At 43.7% G+C, this 19,649-nt stretch overlaps 1 protein-coding gene across 5 annotated transcripts in view; it reads right to left on the bottom strand.

Annotated features, from left to right (window-relative positions):
• The window catches only part of GAB1 (GRB2 associated binding protein 1), a 125,430-nt gene extending 109,956 nt beyond the window's left edge, over positions 1 to 15,474 (bottom strand). For 2 of the 5 annotated variants that reach the window (XM_073892297.1, XM_025874249.2), the window contains exon 1: positions 14,379 to 15,473. In XM_073892297.1, the coding sequence (XP_073748398.1) occupies positions 14,379 to 14,450 (72 nt within the window). In that variant the 5' untranslated portion in view covers positions 14,451 to 15,473. Of the gene's footprint in view, positions 1 to 7,273; positions 7,341 to 14,378 lie in introns of those variants that run through there. The other 3 variants (XM_073892295.1, XM_025874248.2, XM_073892299.1) reach the window with 3 other exon arrangements.
• Positions 15,475 to 19,649: the final 4,175 nt, after the last annotated feature.

Here is a 19,649-nt window from a genome sequence, read left to right as displayed (position 1 = left end):
TAATAATGTCTTCCAAGCTCAGTTAGGTACTCTCTCACATTCTCACCTTTCTAAAAACTCCCTTTCACTTCTGTCTTCCTCTAAGTTTGTCCTCTTTATGGGACAGTTTGATCTAAATCACTGCTAGAACACAGTAAGCACGTAGCAACACAGCATATTTCCCTTATCTCAAAGTAGAGAGGCTAAAGTTCCTTTTTGAGTTTTGCCTTCCTATCCCACTCTTTATACACATTTACTTCTACTGGATTTTCTTTCTTCTCCCTTTTTCCCTCCATGCCAACTAAGGATTTCTCCAAGTATAATTTCAAGGACCACCTACATCAGAATCAGCAGGGATTTGAGGTAAAAAGTGTTTTGGACTTCAACCTAAATTTACTAAATAGCAGAAGGTGGGTAGGGCTCAAGAATCCTCACTTTATGGGGCGCCTGGGTGGCTCAGGCGTTGAGCGTCTGCCTTCGGCTCAGGTCATGGTCCCAGGGTCCTGCGATCGAGCCCGGCATCGGGCTCCCTGCTCTGCGGGAAGCCTGCCTCTCCCTCTCCCACTTCCCCTGCTTGTGTTCCCTCCCTTGCTGTCTCTCTCTGTCAAATAAATAAATAAAATCTTAAAAAAAAAAAAGAATCCTCACTTTAGGGACACCTGGGTGGCTCAGTCGGTTAAGCGGCTGCCTTCGGCCCAGGTTATGATCCCAGGGTCCTGGGATTGTGTCCCACATCGGCCTCCTTGCTCAGCAGGGAGCCTGCTTCTCCCTCTGCCCCTCCCCCCTCTCATGTGCTCTCTCTCTCTCTCTCATTCTCTCTCTCAAGTAAATGAAATCTTTAAAAAAAATAAAAAGCAGAAGGAAGAGGCAAGAAAGCGTGGAGAGTGGAACATGAGCTAAATATGAGACATCAGCATAAATGCGGACTCGTCAGCCCTGCTCTGTGGCTACTGCCAATTACAGTAGCCAGACCTGCAAGAGGACTGATTACATGTAATTTATAAAAAGTAAACAAGCTGGGCGGCTTGTGAACAATGAATGGTGATATTCAAGCCAAGAGGTAATAAAAATCATGAATAAAAGACTCGACATCCCCCTCCCCACCCAGACAACTGGTTGTACTCTGGCTAGGATTAGCAAGGGCAAAAATGAGTATTTGGGTAATGATTTAAATGACAAAAGACCCTTTGAGAGAGATTTTGTCTATCAAATAAACCCTAGTGAAAGAGTTACACAGCACCAACCTCTCATGTTCATAGGCTCAGCCATTTCAATGACTGTTCTTCTCAGCCTTACTGAGGTAAAAATAAATAAATAAATAAATAAATGTTTGGTTCCAGACTACAACACAACCCTACAGCTGAAATACAGTTGACCCTTGAACAACACAGGGGGCTAGGGGTGCCAGACACCCATGCAACTGAAAATCTTGCATATAACTTCTGACTCCCCCAAAACTTTACTAATAGCCGCCTGTTGATCAGAGAAGCCTTACCTATAAAATAGTCAATTAACACATACTTGGCATGTTATATGTATTATATATTGTATTCTTACAATAGTACTTTTTTCTTAATTTTTTTGGTATTCTAGCCTACATGGTTCATCTGTGAGTTTTTCTTTCTCTTTGTCTTTTTTTCTAGGGTAGGAGGGGCAAAGAGAGAGGGAGAGAGCAGGCTCCAAGCCCAACACAGAGCCTGACTGAGCGCTCAGTCTCACAACCCTGAGATCCTGACCTGCAATGAAATCTAAAGTCAGACGCTTAAAGGACTGGGCCACCCAGACGCCCCCTCTGTGAGTTTTTCAAATTACTGCAAATCTCCAAAACTTTTTCCAACATATTTATTGAAAAAAGTCCAAGTGGACCCATGTGGTTCAAATCTGTGTTGTTCAGGGGTCAACTGTATAGCTTTAAAAGCTATAAAAGGGACACACAGGGAAATAAGCTAAATAATATACATGTAGAAACTAAGCTTTATGAAGAAACTAAGCTTTATGAAGAATCCGTCTACATTAATTCCTCTACATTCTCAACTTCGGCACTACTGATATTTTGGGCTAGGTTAATTCTTTGTTGAAGGGGCTGTACTGTGCAATGCAGGATGTTCAGCAGCATCCCTGCCCCCACTGACTAGCAGCCAAAGTGCCCCCGCTGTGACAACTAAAAATGTCTCCATTCTCACATGTCCCCCACAAAATTACCTCCCCACTTCCACTAAAAACCACTGCTGTACACAGAAGCATCACAAAGAAAAGTTTGTGTTAATAAAATAGTTCATACAAGGTATTTTTGACATCGTAAAAAAACTCACGATATCTACTTTTAAATAAAAATATATATATATAAAAAATACACACTTTTTGAGTTTATCACCCTATTTTCCATACATTTTTCCATTACCAGGGGCTAAAATACAAAATCTTAATATTGTTTAATAAGCTATCCAAGCCATTACAAAATGGACACATAATAAAATAACTGAGTAGGCCCAAAGTATTTATGCCCATTTAACAAAGCCAACATACCCATCAGGCACAGGAGGGACAATACTAGGATCCATGAGACTTTTAGGAGCCCATGAAAAGTGTTTTTATATTAATTTAAAGTGGGGATAAAAAATGAATGTAATAATAACAATACCAGCTTGGAACATATTCATCTTTATAAAGATGCAGTTGCAAAATACAATTTTTCTTCTTCTTTTTTTTTTTTAATAGAGGAAGGGGGGGACCATGAAGGCTAAAGTACCTGGGGTTCACAAGTCACCATATGGCCCCGCCATCCGAAGGGGCAGTAAGAAATTAAAACAAGCATGTATGATCAGGTGTGACAGGCGCCATGCTATGGAAACAGAAGAGCATCAAAGGAGGATAGAACAGATGCCGGCAGCCCACTGTGTCTATTATGTGTGAGAGTGGTGGAGTTCAGAGGAGGCTTTAGGGGCAGAGAACAAGCAGAAGTTAGCCCGGTTGTGAAGGCAGATGGGAGGACCAAAAATTCCGGGAGAAGAGAAGAGCAGCGCAAAGGCCAGACTGGCAGATCACAAGGCCAATGCGGGGTGTGGAAGTTCAATACAGCTGAAGCGGAGTTTGAAGGCAGCAACAAATACTCTGCGAGGCGCACACAGGCACCCATCACAACGGGCCTTGCAAACTGAGAGAAGAGGTTTGGGCGTTCCTAAGGCCAAAGGAACTGGGGCAGAGCAGCTTCAAACTGGGGAGTGGTATGCTCAGATTTGTGTTTCCGAAGGCCTTCATGGCTGCCTTAATGAAGACAGTCTGGGGGGTTGGGGGGGTGGAAGAATGGAAGGAGAGAGGCCACTGGCTACTGCAGCAATCCAGAAGAAAGGCAAAGGTACCTTAGGTAGCAGAGGTCGATTAACTCAAGAGGTATTTATGTGCTTTTTTTTTTTTTTTTTAAGAGAGATTGAGAGAGATCACGCAGCGCATGCAGGGGGGATAGGGAGGTGGGGAGGAGGGGCAGAAGAAGAGGAAGAAGGAATCTTAAGCAGGCTTCATGCCCAGAGGGGAGCTCCGCATGGGGGGCTCGATCTCACGACCCTGAGATCATGACCTGAACTGAAACCAAGAGTTGGACGCTTAACCGACTAAGCCACGCAGGGGCCCCTCAAAGAGGTACTTGGGAGGTAAAACTGATAGGACTTGTCACTGGGTATGGAGAATGACGGAGGGACAACACAAAACAGCTCTGGACAAGGGACGGGGGAGCGACTGACTGAGGGAACAGCGAGAGGACCAGGTATAGGGAGAGGACGATAAGGTCTGCTGTGGATATGCTGAGGCTGGGTTGCTGTGGGGGAGCTAAGTAGTTATGGATCTAAGCAGTTAGCTCCACAGACGTGGAGTGAGAAACAGACTGAGATAATGCCCTTGAATCATCATCGTATAATTCAAGGCCATTTAAGATCCAGAGACGGGCTTTAAAGGTCAGGAAAAATGCAAGGTTGTAACAATTATGTGTAAGTGTGGAAGAGTTTACAGAAACTGAGAGCCCAGACCTTTTATCAAATTTTCAAAGGGGTTCATGAACTCACATAGGATGAAGTGGCAACCAACAGCATGAGATGGGAGAAGAGGCCCTGCAGGGCTGGCAACAGAATGCTGAAGAACTCCCACACATAAGGAGACCAGAGCCCGGTATCAGCAAAGCACGGGAAAGATTTTGAAAAGAGGGACTGCTCATCTCTCCATCAATGTAGTCAGGAGTTCCATGAAAAGAACTAAAAAGTTCAAATCTCGTTCTGCTAGATCTGGCAACCAGGAGGTCACTGGGGACCTCAAAGGGAACTGTTTAGGTAAAGGTATTGGAAAAGGACACAGGCTCTATTCCATTATGAAACGAGCGGCAGGTTGAAGCAGCCAAGTGTACAAACCCACTCAAGAGTCTGGCTGGGGGGGTTTTGGTTGGTTCAGTCGTTAGAGCATGCAATCTTGATCTTAAGGGTGTATGGTCAATAGAGAGCACGAGTGGAGACTACTTTAAAAAAAAAAAAAAAAAAGAGTCTGTCTAGACTCTTTTTAGGAATAGAAAGAGTCTCACTCCAGCTCCAGCTTTGAAAATGGAATCCACCGTTTAAGATCCTGGTGAGAAATTTCTAACCACCTTCATTAAGCCTTCTCAGAGTCCCTGAATTCACCTCCTTCTGCTAAATTCTTCTAGAGTCCTATCTCGAACATCACTGATCATAATAAAATTTGCAGTACTACGTGCATCCTATGTATAAGCTATATAATCCTATATAAACTCCTAAAAGATGGAGACAGAGCCCTCTTGGTCCTCTTCTTCTGAATTCTTCATAGTCCCTTGTTCATAGCAGGCATTTCCTCAGCGACTGGAAGGATCTGACCCAAGGGGTGAGAGATCTGGCTCTGCCAGAACAGCCGGTTAACATGTATGACCTGGGACAAATCAATTAGTCTCCCGGAGGCTAATTTTCACTCCCTGTAAAATGAGGAGGTTGGATTCTTGACTAGGGAAGAAGGAGATTTGTGTAATTGGGAAAGATATGCAATATAGCTTGTTTTGGTAATGCAAATCATAGAAAGAAAAACTGGATAAAAAGTCAAGAGAGAGCCAAACAACACATGAAAGAGAAATGGGTTAGAAAGGTTGAAAAACACTGAACTCGATGATTTATAATTTTAGGTTTAAAATTCTATAACTATCTGGTCATGTTGTTCAAGAGATCGTGCAAAGTACCACACCGTACCTTTAGACACAGAGAACAAATGCCATCTTTGTCCTCTGGAAACTAATATCCTATTACAAACACTAAAGAATGATAACTGAAGCCATAATTTTCTTTGTAAACAGATCATGTGTATGTAACTTCTACTGTGTATACTGTGGGTCATTATGAAAATCATCTAGAAAAACATATCAAATATAAAAATATATTAGGCTTGCTTTTCCTTTTTTGATTACTTAAGTGAAGAAAAAGAAAAAAAGGAATACTGTTCAAAAGCACCAGTTTAATTTTGCACCCTGTTCTTCGGAGATAAATGACCTATATACCCAGTGAAGATTACTCAGAAGGCTTTGGTTTTATGTAACAGCATCACTAGGATCCAATTACCTTCCCAAATACTTTGCATTCTTACTAGTTCAGTATTTCCTTTTACCTTTTCTCAACACTTCAAACATTCAGACCTGAAACTGTCAAGGAGAACTTGTAAAATTTAATACTCCTACACAACTTTGGGGTCAATTATAACTTTGCCAGAGGGAAGGGGGTTCAAATAATACCTCCTTAACTGAATGAGGTGATCATTCCTCCTCAAGGTCTACCTAATGCCATTGGAATTCAAAACACTGGAGGGAGCATTCTACCAAGTGTTTCTCTTTCAAGAGTGGAAGATTAAAACTTCTCTCCCGCTAATCAACTGGTCATCCCTCCAACCAGAAGCACTTTCATCTTGGCTGCTGTGACTCTGGCCAAGGCACTAATGGGAATATGTAATGGACTGGAACTGAGAAAGCACACCAGGTACTTAATTCTTTAATCAGGTAGTCATCTCAGGGAGGAGTTCTGCTACTCGGAAAGTGGCCTGACCACATTTCCCAATACAGCAGTAACCAAAAACTGCATTTCAGGAGAGGAAAACAATCTACATGCTGGGTGGAACATTATTATTCCTAGTCTTGATTACCACATTACAGAGACAGAAATAACTCCCCCCTTTTAGAGAAAAGATGAAAGAATGTGTCTGTAAAGATTCTAACACAAATATCTGTGATACTGGTGGCTAGGCTTACATTACAGAAAAAGAAATGAAAACAAAGAGAAAAGAGCAAGAGGGTAGATAGAGAGTCACAGGACAAAGAGTGCTTTTACCTTTCTCCCACTTAAAAAGTTTGCAAATAAAATGTTATAGCAACTGGCTAACTGATGCATTAAAAACAAAAAATAAAGGGGCGCCTGGCTGGCTCAGATGGTAGAGTATGCGATTCTTGATCTCCGCGTTATGAGTTCGAGCCTCACACTGGGCTTGGAGATTACTAAAATAAAATAAAATAAAAACAAAACAAAAGTAAAAACAACAACAGATTGAGTTCTCAACCTTCTCCTGAGAGCTAATATCCTATGTCCTCATTTCACAGAAGCAAACCTTGCCTAAAATTATATTTACCTGCTTACTTCATGTATAATAACTAAATATCTGTAGGCAAATGACAAATATTCAACTCAACCAAGCAACAGGAAAGTAATGTACAAAGCTGCGGTGTCAACTGACATTTCCCCCCCTCTTCAGACTATAGAGGTCCTCCTCTCCCTTTTCTCTTGAAATGTAAAATGGAATTTTGATGTTTTCTTTTTCTATGTGTGGCGTTCTTAAAGAACATATAAAACTGTTTTCAAAAAAAAAAATTAAACTACACGAGTCAAAGAAAAATAAAAAAGGGAAAAGAAGAACAATGAACAGGATAGTTAAAGCGAAAGTTTAATATTTTTCTTCCTTTAAAAAAAAAGACCTAAGATTTTTACATTGAAAAGAAATATTTGGACTCTCCGTATATTGTTTTTAATTCATGGAACAATGCAGCCATTTGTTTTTTTCCTTCTGGAACACAGGGAATTATTTAGGCCAAGTATGAATTCAAAGTAAAAAGTTGAGAGAAAAAAGAAATACCAGTATAAGAAAACTCATGGTGAATTTGGCATTCTTTCCAGTATATCAAAATAAAACTCAGTTTAGAAATATGATAAAAATTTCTGACATACACATAAAGGAAAGAACAATTAAATGGTAGAAAAAATTTAAGATAACTCACATTTCCCCTTCTAGAAGCTCTATTTCTTGCAACTTACATCTTCACGTGCAGTTTGCATATAGCAACTCTGCTAAAAACAACCACATGGAAAATTTTTGTTCCAGATAATACTGCAGGACGGGGCTTGGCAGCTACAAGTTGTAATCAGAACACTTCAAGAGCTAATGTAACAGAGATAACAACCACACATGCATTTTGGTGCACAGCGTTAACTATTTTTCACAAAGCAGGCTGCAAGAGAGTCAAAAGCTGTTAGGTCCTACTTCATATGCATTCAGCAAGGAGAATTATTCTCTTCAGTTAGGGAGAGTTTTGCGCCTATGAATAAAAGAACTGCTGAAAATATAAAAGATTCTCTTTTCCAGTTAAGGCATTCTTGTATTATTTAAGGGGCTTACACATATAAGTCGGGGACGGTCAAAGTGACGAAAGTGACTTTTCCCAGTACTTCCGCAGGCCTCAACTGCCACCTACTATTCAGTTAAGACCCCCCAGCCATCTACTTGGCAACTGAAGAGGCTACTTATTTAATGGATGTGGAAATCCACTGTACAAAGAACCACTTTTCCCCAGGAGTAATCTAAAGAAGAAAAGAATGCTAATTTTATTTGTGCTTATAGCCAAAGAGGGGAGAATAAAGAGACCTGTGACTTGGTAAGTTTCCTGTACTCAAGTCCATAGACTGGGATAAAAGGAGTCACAGAAACGTTGTGACTTCAAGCCAAAGTTCAAATGGCAAATTCAGATGAAGCTCTAACTTGGTGGAAATTAGCCACCATGTTAATTTGAGGAATGTGAAATGAGAGAAACCCCTCCATCAACAACAGTCAGAGGGGGTTTAATGAGACCCAATGGCGTTATTCTCTTTCCTCCAGCCCTAGCTGGCCTCACACAGCTGGGCTAAGATGGCTTCCAAAGTCCAAAATAAGACACTAGCCCAAGGCAGTGCTGGCCCTCCTGCTGGAACTCAGGAGCAAAGGAATCAAAGGCTCTTTTATTCTCCCTCCCACCAGAACATGCTCCCTCTCTGTTGTAAACTAAATGCTTGCCAGAATGAATTATTTAGCTCAAAACAGACATAAAGAAATTCTTAAATAACACATGTCCCTTGGAATTTTAATAAGTTCAGGTGACCAAACGAGTTGTTTTGTTTGTTTGTTTCTTGTCTGACACATAATATTCACTTGTGGTCAGGATCCCATCAGGAGCCTTAGGTCATGGCAGACACAGAAACTTCTCAAACTATAGACTTTACAGCTGACAGCCGTACTCCATGCTTGAAACTGAGGTGTTCTGAGGCTGTTCTCTTCACTAGAATGTCTAAACTCAACACAAAGTCTTTGTTCTTCCTCTAAAACCAGGCTTCCCTTAGGATTTGCTATTTCTGCCAGCAAGACCTCAGTTCTTCCAAGAACAAAGCCTGAAAAGTCGTTTGTGAATCCTTCCCTGGCAGCCCCTTTCCGTTCCCCTCTCAGTCTGACCTCTTAAGCAATTATTGTCTGAATCATTCAACTGGCAAGTAATCATATACGGCCTTATAACATATGTCTTGTAAAACGATTTAAATGTCAGTGCATTTACAGCTTGTCTTCACAGATAGATTAGAAACTCCTTGAGGGCAGGGAGTGGGCCTTTCCCTCCATTGTATTCCACACATGACAAATTACAAAAACTCCAGAAATACCAGTTGATTTATTCAGTCAACAGATATTTGTTGCACTTCTTATTCTGAGCCAGGCACAGCTCTGGGTACTGGGGACACCATGACACTCCAGCAACCCCACAGCCCTGTACTCCGTGCACCTGTGTTCTGTTAAGGCAAACGCTGGAGGGTCCCCAAAGAACCTCTGCTTCAGCAGTTCCTCATACACTCACTAAACTATTTAAGATGAGCAAGAAAATTAAAATTTATTTCCCAAAAAAGAGGCCTACTGAGAAGCTCCCCCCTCTGCCTCTCACTTCAAGGAAGTATCTAAGGAATGTTAAGCCACAAGAGAGTTTAGAATCTAGATCTGCATGCCCCTTCCCCATTTTACAGATCAGGAAACCGAGGTCAGAATGGTCAAAGTATCACCCGGACAATGGTAAGGTCAAGTCCAATCCTGGGTCCTGACACTCAGTCCAGGGTTCCTTCCACAGTAGCACAATTTACTCCAAATCCTTCAAAAATAAAGTAGTAGTCTACCTGCTGTGATGTCCCTTCTCCTGTGTTCGTTTCTGTGAGAAAATTAGGAGTGACGGCACTCAGTGTTTTGAATCTATCACCTCTTAAACTTCCTCAATCTGCAAATTATCAAGACCTTATCTACATATTTTTTATGTTGACTACAAAATATGGAATTCTATTGGGGCACCTGACTGGCTCAGTTGGAAGAGCATGCGACTCCTGATCTCAGGGTCATGAGCTGGAGCCCCAAGCTGGGTGCAGAGATTACTGAAAGTAAACTTAAGGAAAAAAAAAAAAAATATATATATATATATATATATGGAATTTAGTCATAAAAAGTGCTTTGTCATTTTATTTTCCTTATTTTTAAAGCAGACTTAATAATCGCACAACACACTGAAATAACCAATACAGCTGTCAACCAGATTATCCAAGTATAACTCTTGTCATATTATTGTATTTTCTTCAAAGATGATCTTTTTAGAAAATTTAAAACCAAATTTTCAAAACATCAGAATTCTAAAACTACCTTCCAAACTGATACAACTTCCCAATGATAATTTTAAATCCCAAAAGACAACAATCAGATTTAGGAATTCAGCAAGTTTTACATGGAGAGTTTTGTACTCATCATTAAGTCCAGGCACAATGAAAGAATTAACTATCATTACCTATCATGAAGGCTTAATGGAATTGGTAGTTGATGATCTTTGGTAACAGAAACAGTGTTTCTACCACATGAGAAAAGGTAAAAAGAAAACATTAAGAATTTGAACGGACGTTTACTATCCTGAAGTTTTCAAGATAAAAATTCCTTCAACAGAATAATTATGCTCCTTCAGTCACTGTAAGCAAAAGCTTCGGGGTCCCTTGACTGCTACTGGTAATTGCAAAAAAAAAAAAAGTACAGAAGAGCTTACAGACATCACAGTCCCATTTGCTGTAGTGACACTACTGAGCAGCGACCTAATGCTTAGCACAGATCCTGGGCTGTCCTCGAACAAGGGCATGGTAATTCTGGCTGCCTGTGCCCCTCTCCTCCATGTAAGAGGTCAGGTGCCCACCCAGAGGAAGAGGCTATTTCTGTTTCTAGGCCCAATTCCAAAACCAGGGGCATGTTCTGGAAGTCCGGACAAGAACCATCCTATTAACTGACAGCTGAAGAGTGGAGCCCAAGCTGGGTGCAGATTACACACCCGGGAACTGGCCGAGGTCTTACTCCCAGGCTGGCTGGCAGCTCACAGGCCACCTTGGTCTGGCCTCAGAAGCAGGTTCTCCTGCTGAGATTGCACACCTGCCCAATGCTGACAGCTGGGCCATGGAGGAGCCCAAACTTGGTGTCCAGATTTGAGGCAGGCCATAGGGAAGCTCCTCCTGCAGAGATACAGTGATAGCCAGCTGGCTTAAATCAATCCTTTGTTTTCAGACTTACATTTTATCTTGGCTGAAATTTCAAGTCCTGATGAAAATCCTACCATTATTCCAAATGGCTGCCTTGTCTTGAAATAACTCTTTAAAAATCTGAGCGCCACTGTTAAGTGCATACTACCAAGAGTTTACTTGTTTTCTGTAACCCTAGTGACGGTGATCTGTATGTTTCCACTCAGGTCCTTAAAGTAAAAAAGCAGCTGTTTAATATACAACACAGGACAAAAAACAAAACACAGCACTAGCAAAATTGAAAGAAAGCATGGACATTTTCACCTCCACTTTAAGTAGACTTCAAAAAATTCAGAGGATGAAATATATTAGAAGAGGTTCTTACCCTTTTGCAAACAGATATAGAAAAAAGTAAAAAGAGATGAAAAGGCTAGGGAATCTACACACTTCCTCCAGGCTTTCTCTCTTTTTTTGATGTCCCTTTCAGTCTCTCTAGGAAATTTAAGAAAAGCTTTCAGACCAGAGGAACACACTAGTGTGCAAAGAAAACAATGCTGTGTGAGTTGACTATGAAACAGTAAATATAAAATGGAGTTGTAAATGGAATGCACAGGAGCCATAACAAAAGATGACTTTAAAGATAAAAACTAAAACAAATTTTTTGTCATGTAAAAGCCCTTAAGTATCATCTTAATTGACATTTGGACTACCCTGTAAATACTGTAAACAGTGAGACAACCGTCAAAATCCCATGGGCCAAATGCTCCCAAAAGAATCAGTGTTCAAACTCCCGATGTCTTGTTTAACAATTACAGTACCACTCATCCAAGATAAATTTTTACAGCAAATCCATTCATTAAAAACTATTATCAAGCAACATTTTGTCTACTGGATGGCCAACAATGTTTCCTTTTACCCTTTGTTTTCATAAAGATTCTACATGAAAAGAAAACAAAAATCGGAAATGCATGAATATATGTATGTCTTTGAGGGTCAAAACTGCTTTAGCAAAAACAATCTGAACTGGATACCAAAGCCTAAAGATCAATAATCTGGAAATGTCAAAAACTTCTGGGCAACCAACTTGACTGCTAAACTATAAGACAGGCCTCATTATAACTTACAACACTCTAGTCATCCTCTGGGACCCCTTAAATTCTGTTAGCCACCTACACACTGTCTTCCTGGGCCATATCCGTGTATAAAGAAAACACTAGTGCTCAGCCAGGCAAGAAAACCCCACCTCCCCCAAGCTGTTAGGCATATTCTTCCCCCTGTTGAAAACAATTTAGAGAGCCCTCCATCTCTCTAAAGCATCCCCATGGTTTCAGACGACATTGAGCTTGTTCCTCAAAACATCTATTAAAAATAAATAAATAAATAACAGCTTGGGCACACAATCTGAAACCACTTTATGTTGTTGGCTGACTTTTTCACATATTCTTGTCTCATTTCTCCGTAGACTCAGAAAGCTGCTTGAAGGGTCTTATGTTTCTTTAGCACTACATAGCTTATCCCCAACTCGCTTCTTCCTTGCATTCGCAACGAATATTCACAGACTCCTAGAAAGTTATAAACTGAAAGGAGCTTTAAAGATGACTTAGTCTGAGCTCCACTTGAAATGAACTAGATGATTCATTAACCTTTGATAGCCCAGTTAGGCAGATCTACGTTCAAATCCTGTCTGTGGCACATTCTGGTTACAGAAACTGTTTTCTCATCTGTAAAACAGAGATAATACGTACCTCATAAAACTGTTGTAATGATCAAATGAAATAATACATATATTTTTATTTGGGACTTTTCATTTTCTTTGTCCTTGCTAAGACAATCTTTTTGGCTGATTTTCTTCCTAAATTATATTACATTAAACTGCAAGCTCACTCGGCAGGGCTTCCTTCCTACTGTATTTTCTAATCTTATGGTGCCTAGTCCAGTGGTAGGCATCTTTTGAGAGAGCCATAAACCAACCATGTGAAAGAATGTGTTAAGTCTCTATAATCACTACCTATTTAGGCAAATGTACAGTCCTTGAGTTTCCTCCTTAGGTCTGTGTGTTTCCTAAACTGTGCCTCTCAAAACAAACACACCTATCTCCCTACTCCCTCTTCCCACACACATACAACCTTCTTTTTAGAACTAAAAAACTAAATGAACCACGGCGTCCCACAAGTGTTGGAATAAAGTTAGCATCTTCACCAGAACACTCAGGAAACTGTGATTAAGTCAAGAGACAGGATCTGGAAGGGTTCACATTTCTGGAGAAGTTTCTTAGGATGCGTGGCATCAAGTTCTTAAACGAGAATTACCTGCCTATAACAAATGCTCAGCAGAGAGTGAACCAGAAACTCACTGGTGAGTTGGTGAAGTTAAATATTGCACTTCACTAACCAAGCAGTGACTAATAAGATTAGTTTGGGTTCTAATACTGGGTGTAGATATCCTTCAACAAGAATCAAGTTCCATTGGAAGTGCTGGCCCCTTAAAGTAAATTTAGATTTAAGGAGGCATACATTTTGCTTTTGAAAACACATTTTATTAGAAAAACACTGGCTCCATACGCCAGGACAAACGTGTCATTTCTTTCCTTTGCAAAGGGCAGCGACAAAAGAACCAATGGGTGAGAAGGGGATAAGATTCTAGATCCCTGAAGAGGACATCGATGTCCACCAGAGTCAGGTTGGTTCTTTCAAGGAATATTTTTCTTAACAGCTAAAATGGTTTAACACATAATCAGCATCTTGTATCAATTACACCAATGCCATTAAGTAACCCTGGTGGCCTGGGAAAGGACCGCAACACACAGAAATCCTCCTGGCCTCAGCTGTAACCCCTCCTGCGAGGCTTGACAGCGCGTCCAAGGCGCCCAGACACCAGCCGCCAGGCTCCCCCCAGCGCCCTCCTCTCGCAGCGAATTGCCAAGGCTCTCGGGCCAAACTCCACCGTCCCTCGATTCAAAACCGCGAAAATGCGAACCCTGCTAAGCAAACGGCAGGGCGCGTAACAACTTTTCTTTCCCTTCTGCACGGATTTGAGATGCTGGTTTCTAATACCAACTTCTCAGGTCCACAGTCCACAGTTTCCCCGCACCTCGGGGTGGGGGGGTGGGGGGAGGAGGAACGGGGAAAAACGAGAGAGAGCGCGGACCAAAGAGAGGGCTGCGGAGTTCTAAAACCTCAGCGGTTTTTCGGTTGCGAGAAATTCAGTATACAGCAGCCCCATGATGATTAAATGCAAACATAAAGAAAGAAGAATGCTCTTCCCCTCACCTCTGCTACAAGGAGTAATAAACACATGCAGGAGGCATTAGGTGGAAATGCCGGGCCCTCCCACGGGCCGATGAGGCCCGCAAAGCAGGCCGTCTGGAATCTGGAGGAAGAAAGCCGGCAAAGTGGAGGCAGGCCAGGGCGTGAGCTTACAGCCTCGGTCCCGAGCCTGCCGCGGAAGGGGCCGAGGGGAAAGAGATGGGGGACTAAGTTGAAGAACCAGCCCCGCGCGCCGTCAGGACAGCGGTGCGGGCCGTGAGGCCCAAGGAGAGGCGGCCGAAGCTCTACTTACATAACGCTTCAACTTCTTCTCCGGGGGGGACTTGCGGAGCCATCCCGAGCAGACCACTTCGCCGCCGCTCATGGTGCGCGCCTCTCCGGCTCCCGGCCGGGCAGCGGAGGGGCGGGCGGGCGCGCTCCCGACGCAGCCGACGCCTGCCGGCGGCGCAGCGGCCAGAACCTGGCTCTCCCGAGGCGCAGCCGGGACAGACGGGACGCGCGGGCTCCGCGGCGCACTGCCTGTGCGCGTCCGAGCGTCTCCCGCGCGGGTCCGCAGACGTGAACAGAAGCGGGCAGCGTCGCCAAGGCCGACACCTCGGGGCAGGGGCAGCTGCCGGGCCGAGGGCGCCCGGGCCTTTCAGTGCGCCCCGCCTAGCCGCCAGGCGCGCCGTCCCGCCGGCCGCCTCAGCAGCGCTCGGGCTCAGCGAAAACTCTGCCCCTGAACGGAGCCGAGCCTCGGTCCCCTGCGCTCCGCCCCCTAGGAACAGGACCTCCCCAGGCGCTTTCGGAAACAGACACTACGTTGCACGCGCGCGCACACTCTCTCTCTCTCTCTCTCACACACACACACTCACTCACACAATGCCCCCGCGCGCGGCGCCCACTCCGGCTCGCCCCTTGGTTTCGGCGCGCCGGGCGCGATCCTCTCCTTCCCCTTCCTCGGGAGAGGGTGGGTCACTTCCCCGCGGCGCCCGGGGAACGGCGGGGGGGCGGACAGAGGGAAAAGGGGAACCGCGAGGGTCTCCTGCAGGCGCAGGGCAGGTCCTGGGCCACGCAGGGAGCCGCCGCGGTGGCGGCGAAATGCGGAGCGTCGCTGGGCGGCGGGTGCTGGGCAGGGCGCAAGTCCCGCCGGAGGGTGGGTCCGCTCTCGCCGCCGCCGGAGAGGGCGGGGAGCGGCGGAGGAACGAGGCACTCGGCTGCTCCGCTCCGGGGACCGACCCCACTGTCCCGTCCCCTCACGTTCCTCCCGCGCCGCCTCCCCCACCGCGGGGCGCGCGGCAGGTTCAGAGCGGCCGAGCCTCCCGGTTCCCTCTTCCTTTCCTCCTCCCCTTCCCACGTTCGGGCCGGCTCCGGTTTCTGCCCAGACTTTCTCTGAAACTCCGCCGGAGCGCTTCCAGCCAAAACAACAAGGGCCGGGGGCGGAGGGAGCGGACGGAGGGAGGGAGCGAGAGAGGGAGGGAGCGGGAGTCCGAGAGGCACCCTGGGATCTGTAGTTCGGGAAGCTGGAACGGGGTCCTCAGCCGCCCTGCGGCAGCGGCGGCCGGAGCCCCTAGCCGGCCCCTAGCAGGGGAAGGCCGGGCGAGGCCAGGGCCGCCGGGGCTCGGGCCCTGGGAGGAGCGAGGAACGTTCGAGTGTCAGTTTGTGGTTTGCCATGTTGGCTCTGTCGGGTATCAGAGTGTGTAGTGTACACAAGATCAGGAGTTTGGGGGGTTTTCTGTGCTTGACAGCCCGCAAGCAAAACAGCCCGGAGGGCGACCGCGACCCGGCGGATCCAGGCCGGGGAGACAAGGGCCGGGACCGGGAGGCGGAGGGGGGAGCGCGCCGTGGCGACTGGCCTGGTGGGGAGGACGGGGGAGGGGGGGGACCCACCCGGGCTGGCTTGGGTTGGTCCCCGGAGCAGGCCTGCCAGAGTGGTGGGAGCGCTTAGTGTGGCCAAAGCATTTGACTGAGTCTTTGTGTGGGACGTTTTAGAGTCTCACACTCCCTCCGTTTGTGGCCAGTTTCTTCCACTTGACGTTGTATTTGTTTAGAATCTACCCTTGGAATGTTGGTCTAGAACAGGGAGACTCCCTGGGTGTCCTAGTACTATTTGCCTACTGGTGTGTGTTGTTTTACAATTGTGACACCTGGTCCTGAGCTTACCATTGTCCTGTAATAGCAATATCTTTTCCAATTTATTTATGAAAAACAAAGCCCCAAAACAATTTTCAGAAGGTAATGTAAATAATCGGATAAAACTGCCAAAAATACTAGGAGATAAGTGGGCATTTGCTTATTAACACGACATTCATATTCGGCAGTTCCTCTCAGTTTGGAAAATGTACAATTGCAGTAGGGAGTTAGGTGCTGGGGTGGTGACCAAGATCCCTACACTCAGGGAGGTGACGTTCCTGTGGTGGCAGAGGATCGTAAACAAAGGGTCAACCGAAGTACAGATTGTGATAAATGTTGTGCCCTGAGGGAAACATATAGTAAAGTGAAAGAATAACTGGGGTGGACTCAGTCAGCTGGGGTGAGAGGTAAGTCTTCCTTCAAGAGGCATTTAGATGGAGATTTGTAAGATGTTGTGAAGAGAGGAGCATCTCAAGACTTGTTTTATGAAAAGATAAAAGGGATAACCTTGACCAGGGCAGAGGGAAAGAACAAGCGAGGGGACTTGTTTTTCTTAAGTTGTAAGGCTTTTTAGAATACCAGTGATTGTCATTTTTACAGCAGCTAATAAACCAGAGCAATTCTTTTTAAGTGTGTGAATGCAGATTTTGTCACAAGTCCAAAGGAAAATAAATCATTGAATTTGTTTTCCACTTCTCCCGTAGGAAATGTGTATATACACTGAGTATTTATAATTAACATTCATAAGATTAGTTCACTGTTGGCTCTAGAAAATTTATCACTATCTCCACTCCTGTTATAAAGTCTTTTTAATGGAAAATTGTAATATATCTTGTAATATTTAGCTTTTGGAAGTTCCAGTAAACTTTTCTTTATTTCAAATAAGGGATTCAGTTATCTCGTTTCTATGAGACAGAAGAATACTTGAAGAAATATTTAAGTATTTTGCCTATCTTCAACTGTGTTGTTTTAGATTTGTATTTCAAGAGATCAAATAAGGGTTGAGGAGAGGTTGAAGATAGACACAGCTTCATGTGTGTACTTTAGAAAGGACATTTGCATTATTTTAACATATGCCATTTTTAGATTATCTGTTAAATCACATTTTATATCTTTATACATTAAAATGTATGCTGGAAAAAGCTATCACACGTAAGATTCTTAAATTTCATTCATACAACGAATACTTATAGAATATCCTGGTATGTGCAAGTCCCTGAGGACCTAGGATAGGATAGGGAGGAAAGCCAGACCTGTTCTTGTACTCCTCTATCCTGGAGAAACACATTTTACAGATAATTAGCGCTGTAACTTCTACAATACAGTTATGTGTGGTATGCAATGGTGTGAAAGAAAAGTAGAGTTTTATCTGGGCGTATTAACAGGAAGATCCGTCCCTGGGAGGAGAATGAATAGGTTGGGATAGACTTCCCTGAGGAAAAGACTTTAAACGGAGATCCTCAGGTTGAGTGGAATCAGCCTGGCAAAGCAGCAGAGAGTATTCCAGACAGAGGAACTACTAGGTGTACAAGTCCTCAGTGTAGAAGGAGCTCCCGAGGACCTGAATGAAGGCAGCAGTGAGGCAAGTGAGAGGGACATTGGACTGAGTAAGGCTACAGGCAAGGGACAGGTTGCACACATGCTTGCAGATTAGAGTTGAAACTTTTTCTTAGAGCAAATGACCATATCATTTCCTGTGGTTCAAATCACCTCAAACAATCACCACTATGGACTTTGTCATTCACTTCCAGCATCCTCCTTTAACCACATGTCCTCTAACTTGATCTTTTAAGATCTTCCTGTGTAATCTTCTTAACAGCTTTTCTAGCCTATTAACACTTCGCCTTTGGATGATCCATCAGACCTCTCCTTTCTCTGCTTCCCCCTTGTCCGGTTTAAATTCCATGGTCCATATTTTTAATGACATGGTCCCAACTCCCAAAACCCAATTCTGAATGAGCCCAACTCTACTTTCTTCTGCACCCAAGCAACCAGGTGCTGTTGGAGGGAATCACCCAACAGGATAAGTGGCATCACCATAAATTCATGTTCAAAGACCTCAAATAGATCCTCAACTTTCTAAGGAGAACAGGTCTTAGTTTTCTGGGCCCTAAATCTTATATAGTTTGGAGAGTGCTTTTAAAGGAAAAGAATATACAATTACAAATATCAAATTAGGATGAATATGTGTTTAGAATGAGGACATGAATGGCAAACATATTTACTGGAGGCATGGAGATACCGGCGCCTTTCTTTTGAGGTCTCTACAATGATTACCAGAATCCTTACACAAATATGCTTCCTGAGTGCATCCTGGCTTCCCCTCCCAGCTATGACTCTCCATCTCTCCCAGCAGCTCCCTACCATCAGGGGAGACCTGCGCTGAAGTTTCATTAGCTTTATGGCTCTCCCTGCTACCTGGCGATCCCACTTCCTTTATCTGGAAAGTGCACTAGCCTACCCTCTGCCATAACTTGTCTTTAAAAAAAAAATAGCTTTATTGAGCTATAATTCACATACCATAAAATTCACATCTTTAAAGTGCACAACTCAGTGATTTTTAGTGTACTTACAAAACTCTTCAACCTCACTACTATCTAATTTCAGAATATTTCATTGCCCCCCAAAGAAGCCCCATCAGCAAAGAAATTCCCATTAGCAGTCACTCCCCATTCTCCCCTTCCGCCTGCCCCTAACAACCACTTAATCTTTCTATTTGCCTCTTTTGGACATTTATATAAATGGAATTATACATTAAGTGGCCTTTTGTGACTGGTTTCTTCCAATTAGCATAATGTTTTCCAGGTTTATCCATGTTATAGTGTATATCAGTACTTCATTCCTTTCTATTGTTAAATAATATTCCATTGTATAGATATGCCACATTTTTCTTATCCATTTATCAATCGATGGGCATTTGGATTGTTTCTACTCTTTGGCTATTATAAATCATGCTTGCAATAACTCTTAAACCGTCTCAAACTTCTCAAATTTCCAACTCCCCACCATCCCCATTAACTGAAGATCTTTTTTACGGCATCACCAGAATGCCCAAGTGCTCAGATGTAAACTCCAACCTATGGCCATCAGATATGCAAAGCTACATACTGTCTTCATTCCTCCTACTCTCCCTTCTTCCTATGGCAAATAGAAAACATCGCTTTCTTCCTATGAGAGGCCAATCTGTCCACTTATGCTTTGGATTTCATCCCAGTGCACCTTCTCAAGAACCTCATCTCTTCTTTCTTTATCCAAATACTCTCAATGTAGTCCTTTCTATTGCCATCTGTGTATGTATGTATTCCAATAAAACTTTACTTACAAAAGCAAATGGTGAGCCAGATTTGGCAAAAGGGCCATAGTTTGTCAAATTTTGCTTTATGCCATCATGATCTGATTGGGTGCACATTAACACACACACACACACACACACACACACACACACACACAC

Source organism: Callorhinus ursinus, unplaced genomic scaffold (genome assembly GCF_003265705.2).
Source record: "Callorhinus ursinus isolate GAN/ISIS: 27379988/994484 unplaced genomic scaffold, GSC_fseal_2.0 scaffold4, whole genome shotgun sequence".
Classification (NCBI taxonomy): domain Eukaryota; kingdom Metazoa; phylum Chordata; class Mammalia; order Carnivora; family Otariidae; genus Callorhinus; species Callorhinus ursinus.
Note: the sequence above shows the minus strand (reverse complement) of the source record. Positions and strands in the feature narration are given on the sequence as shown.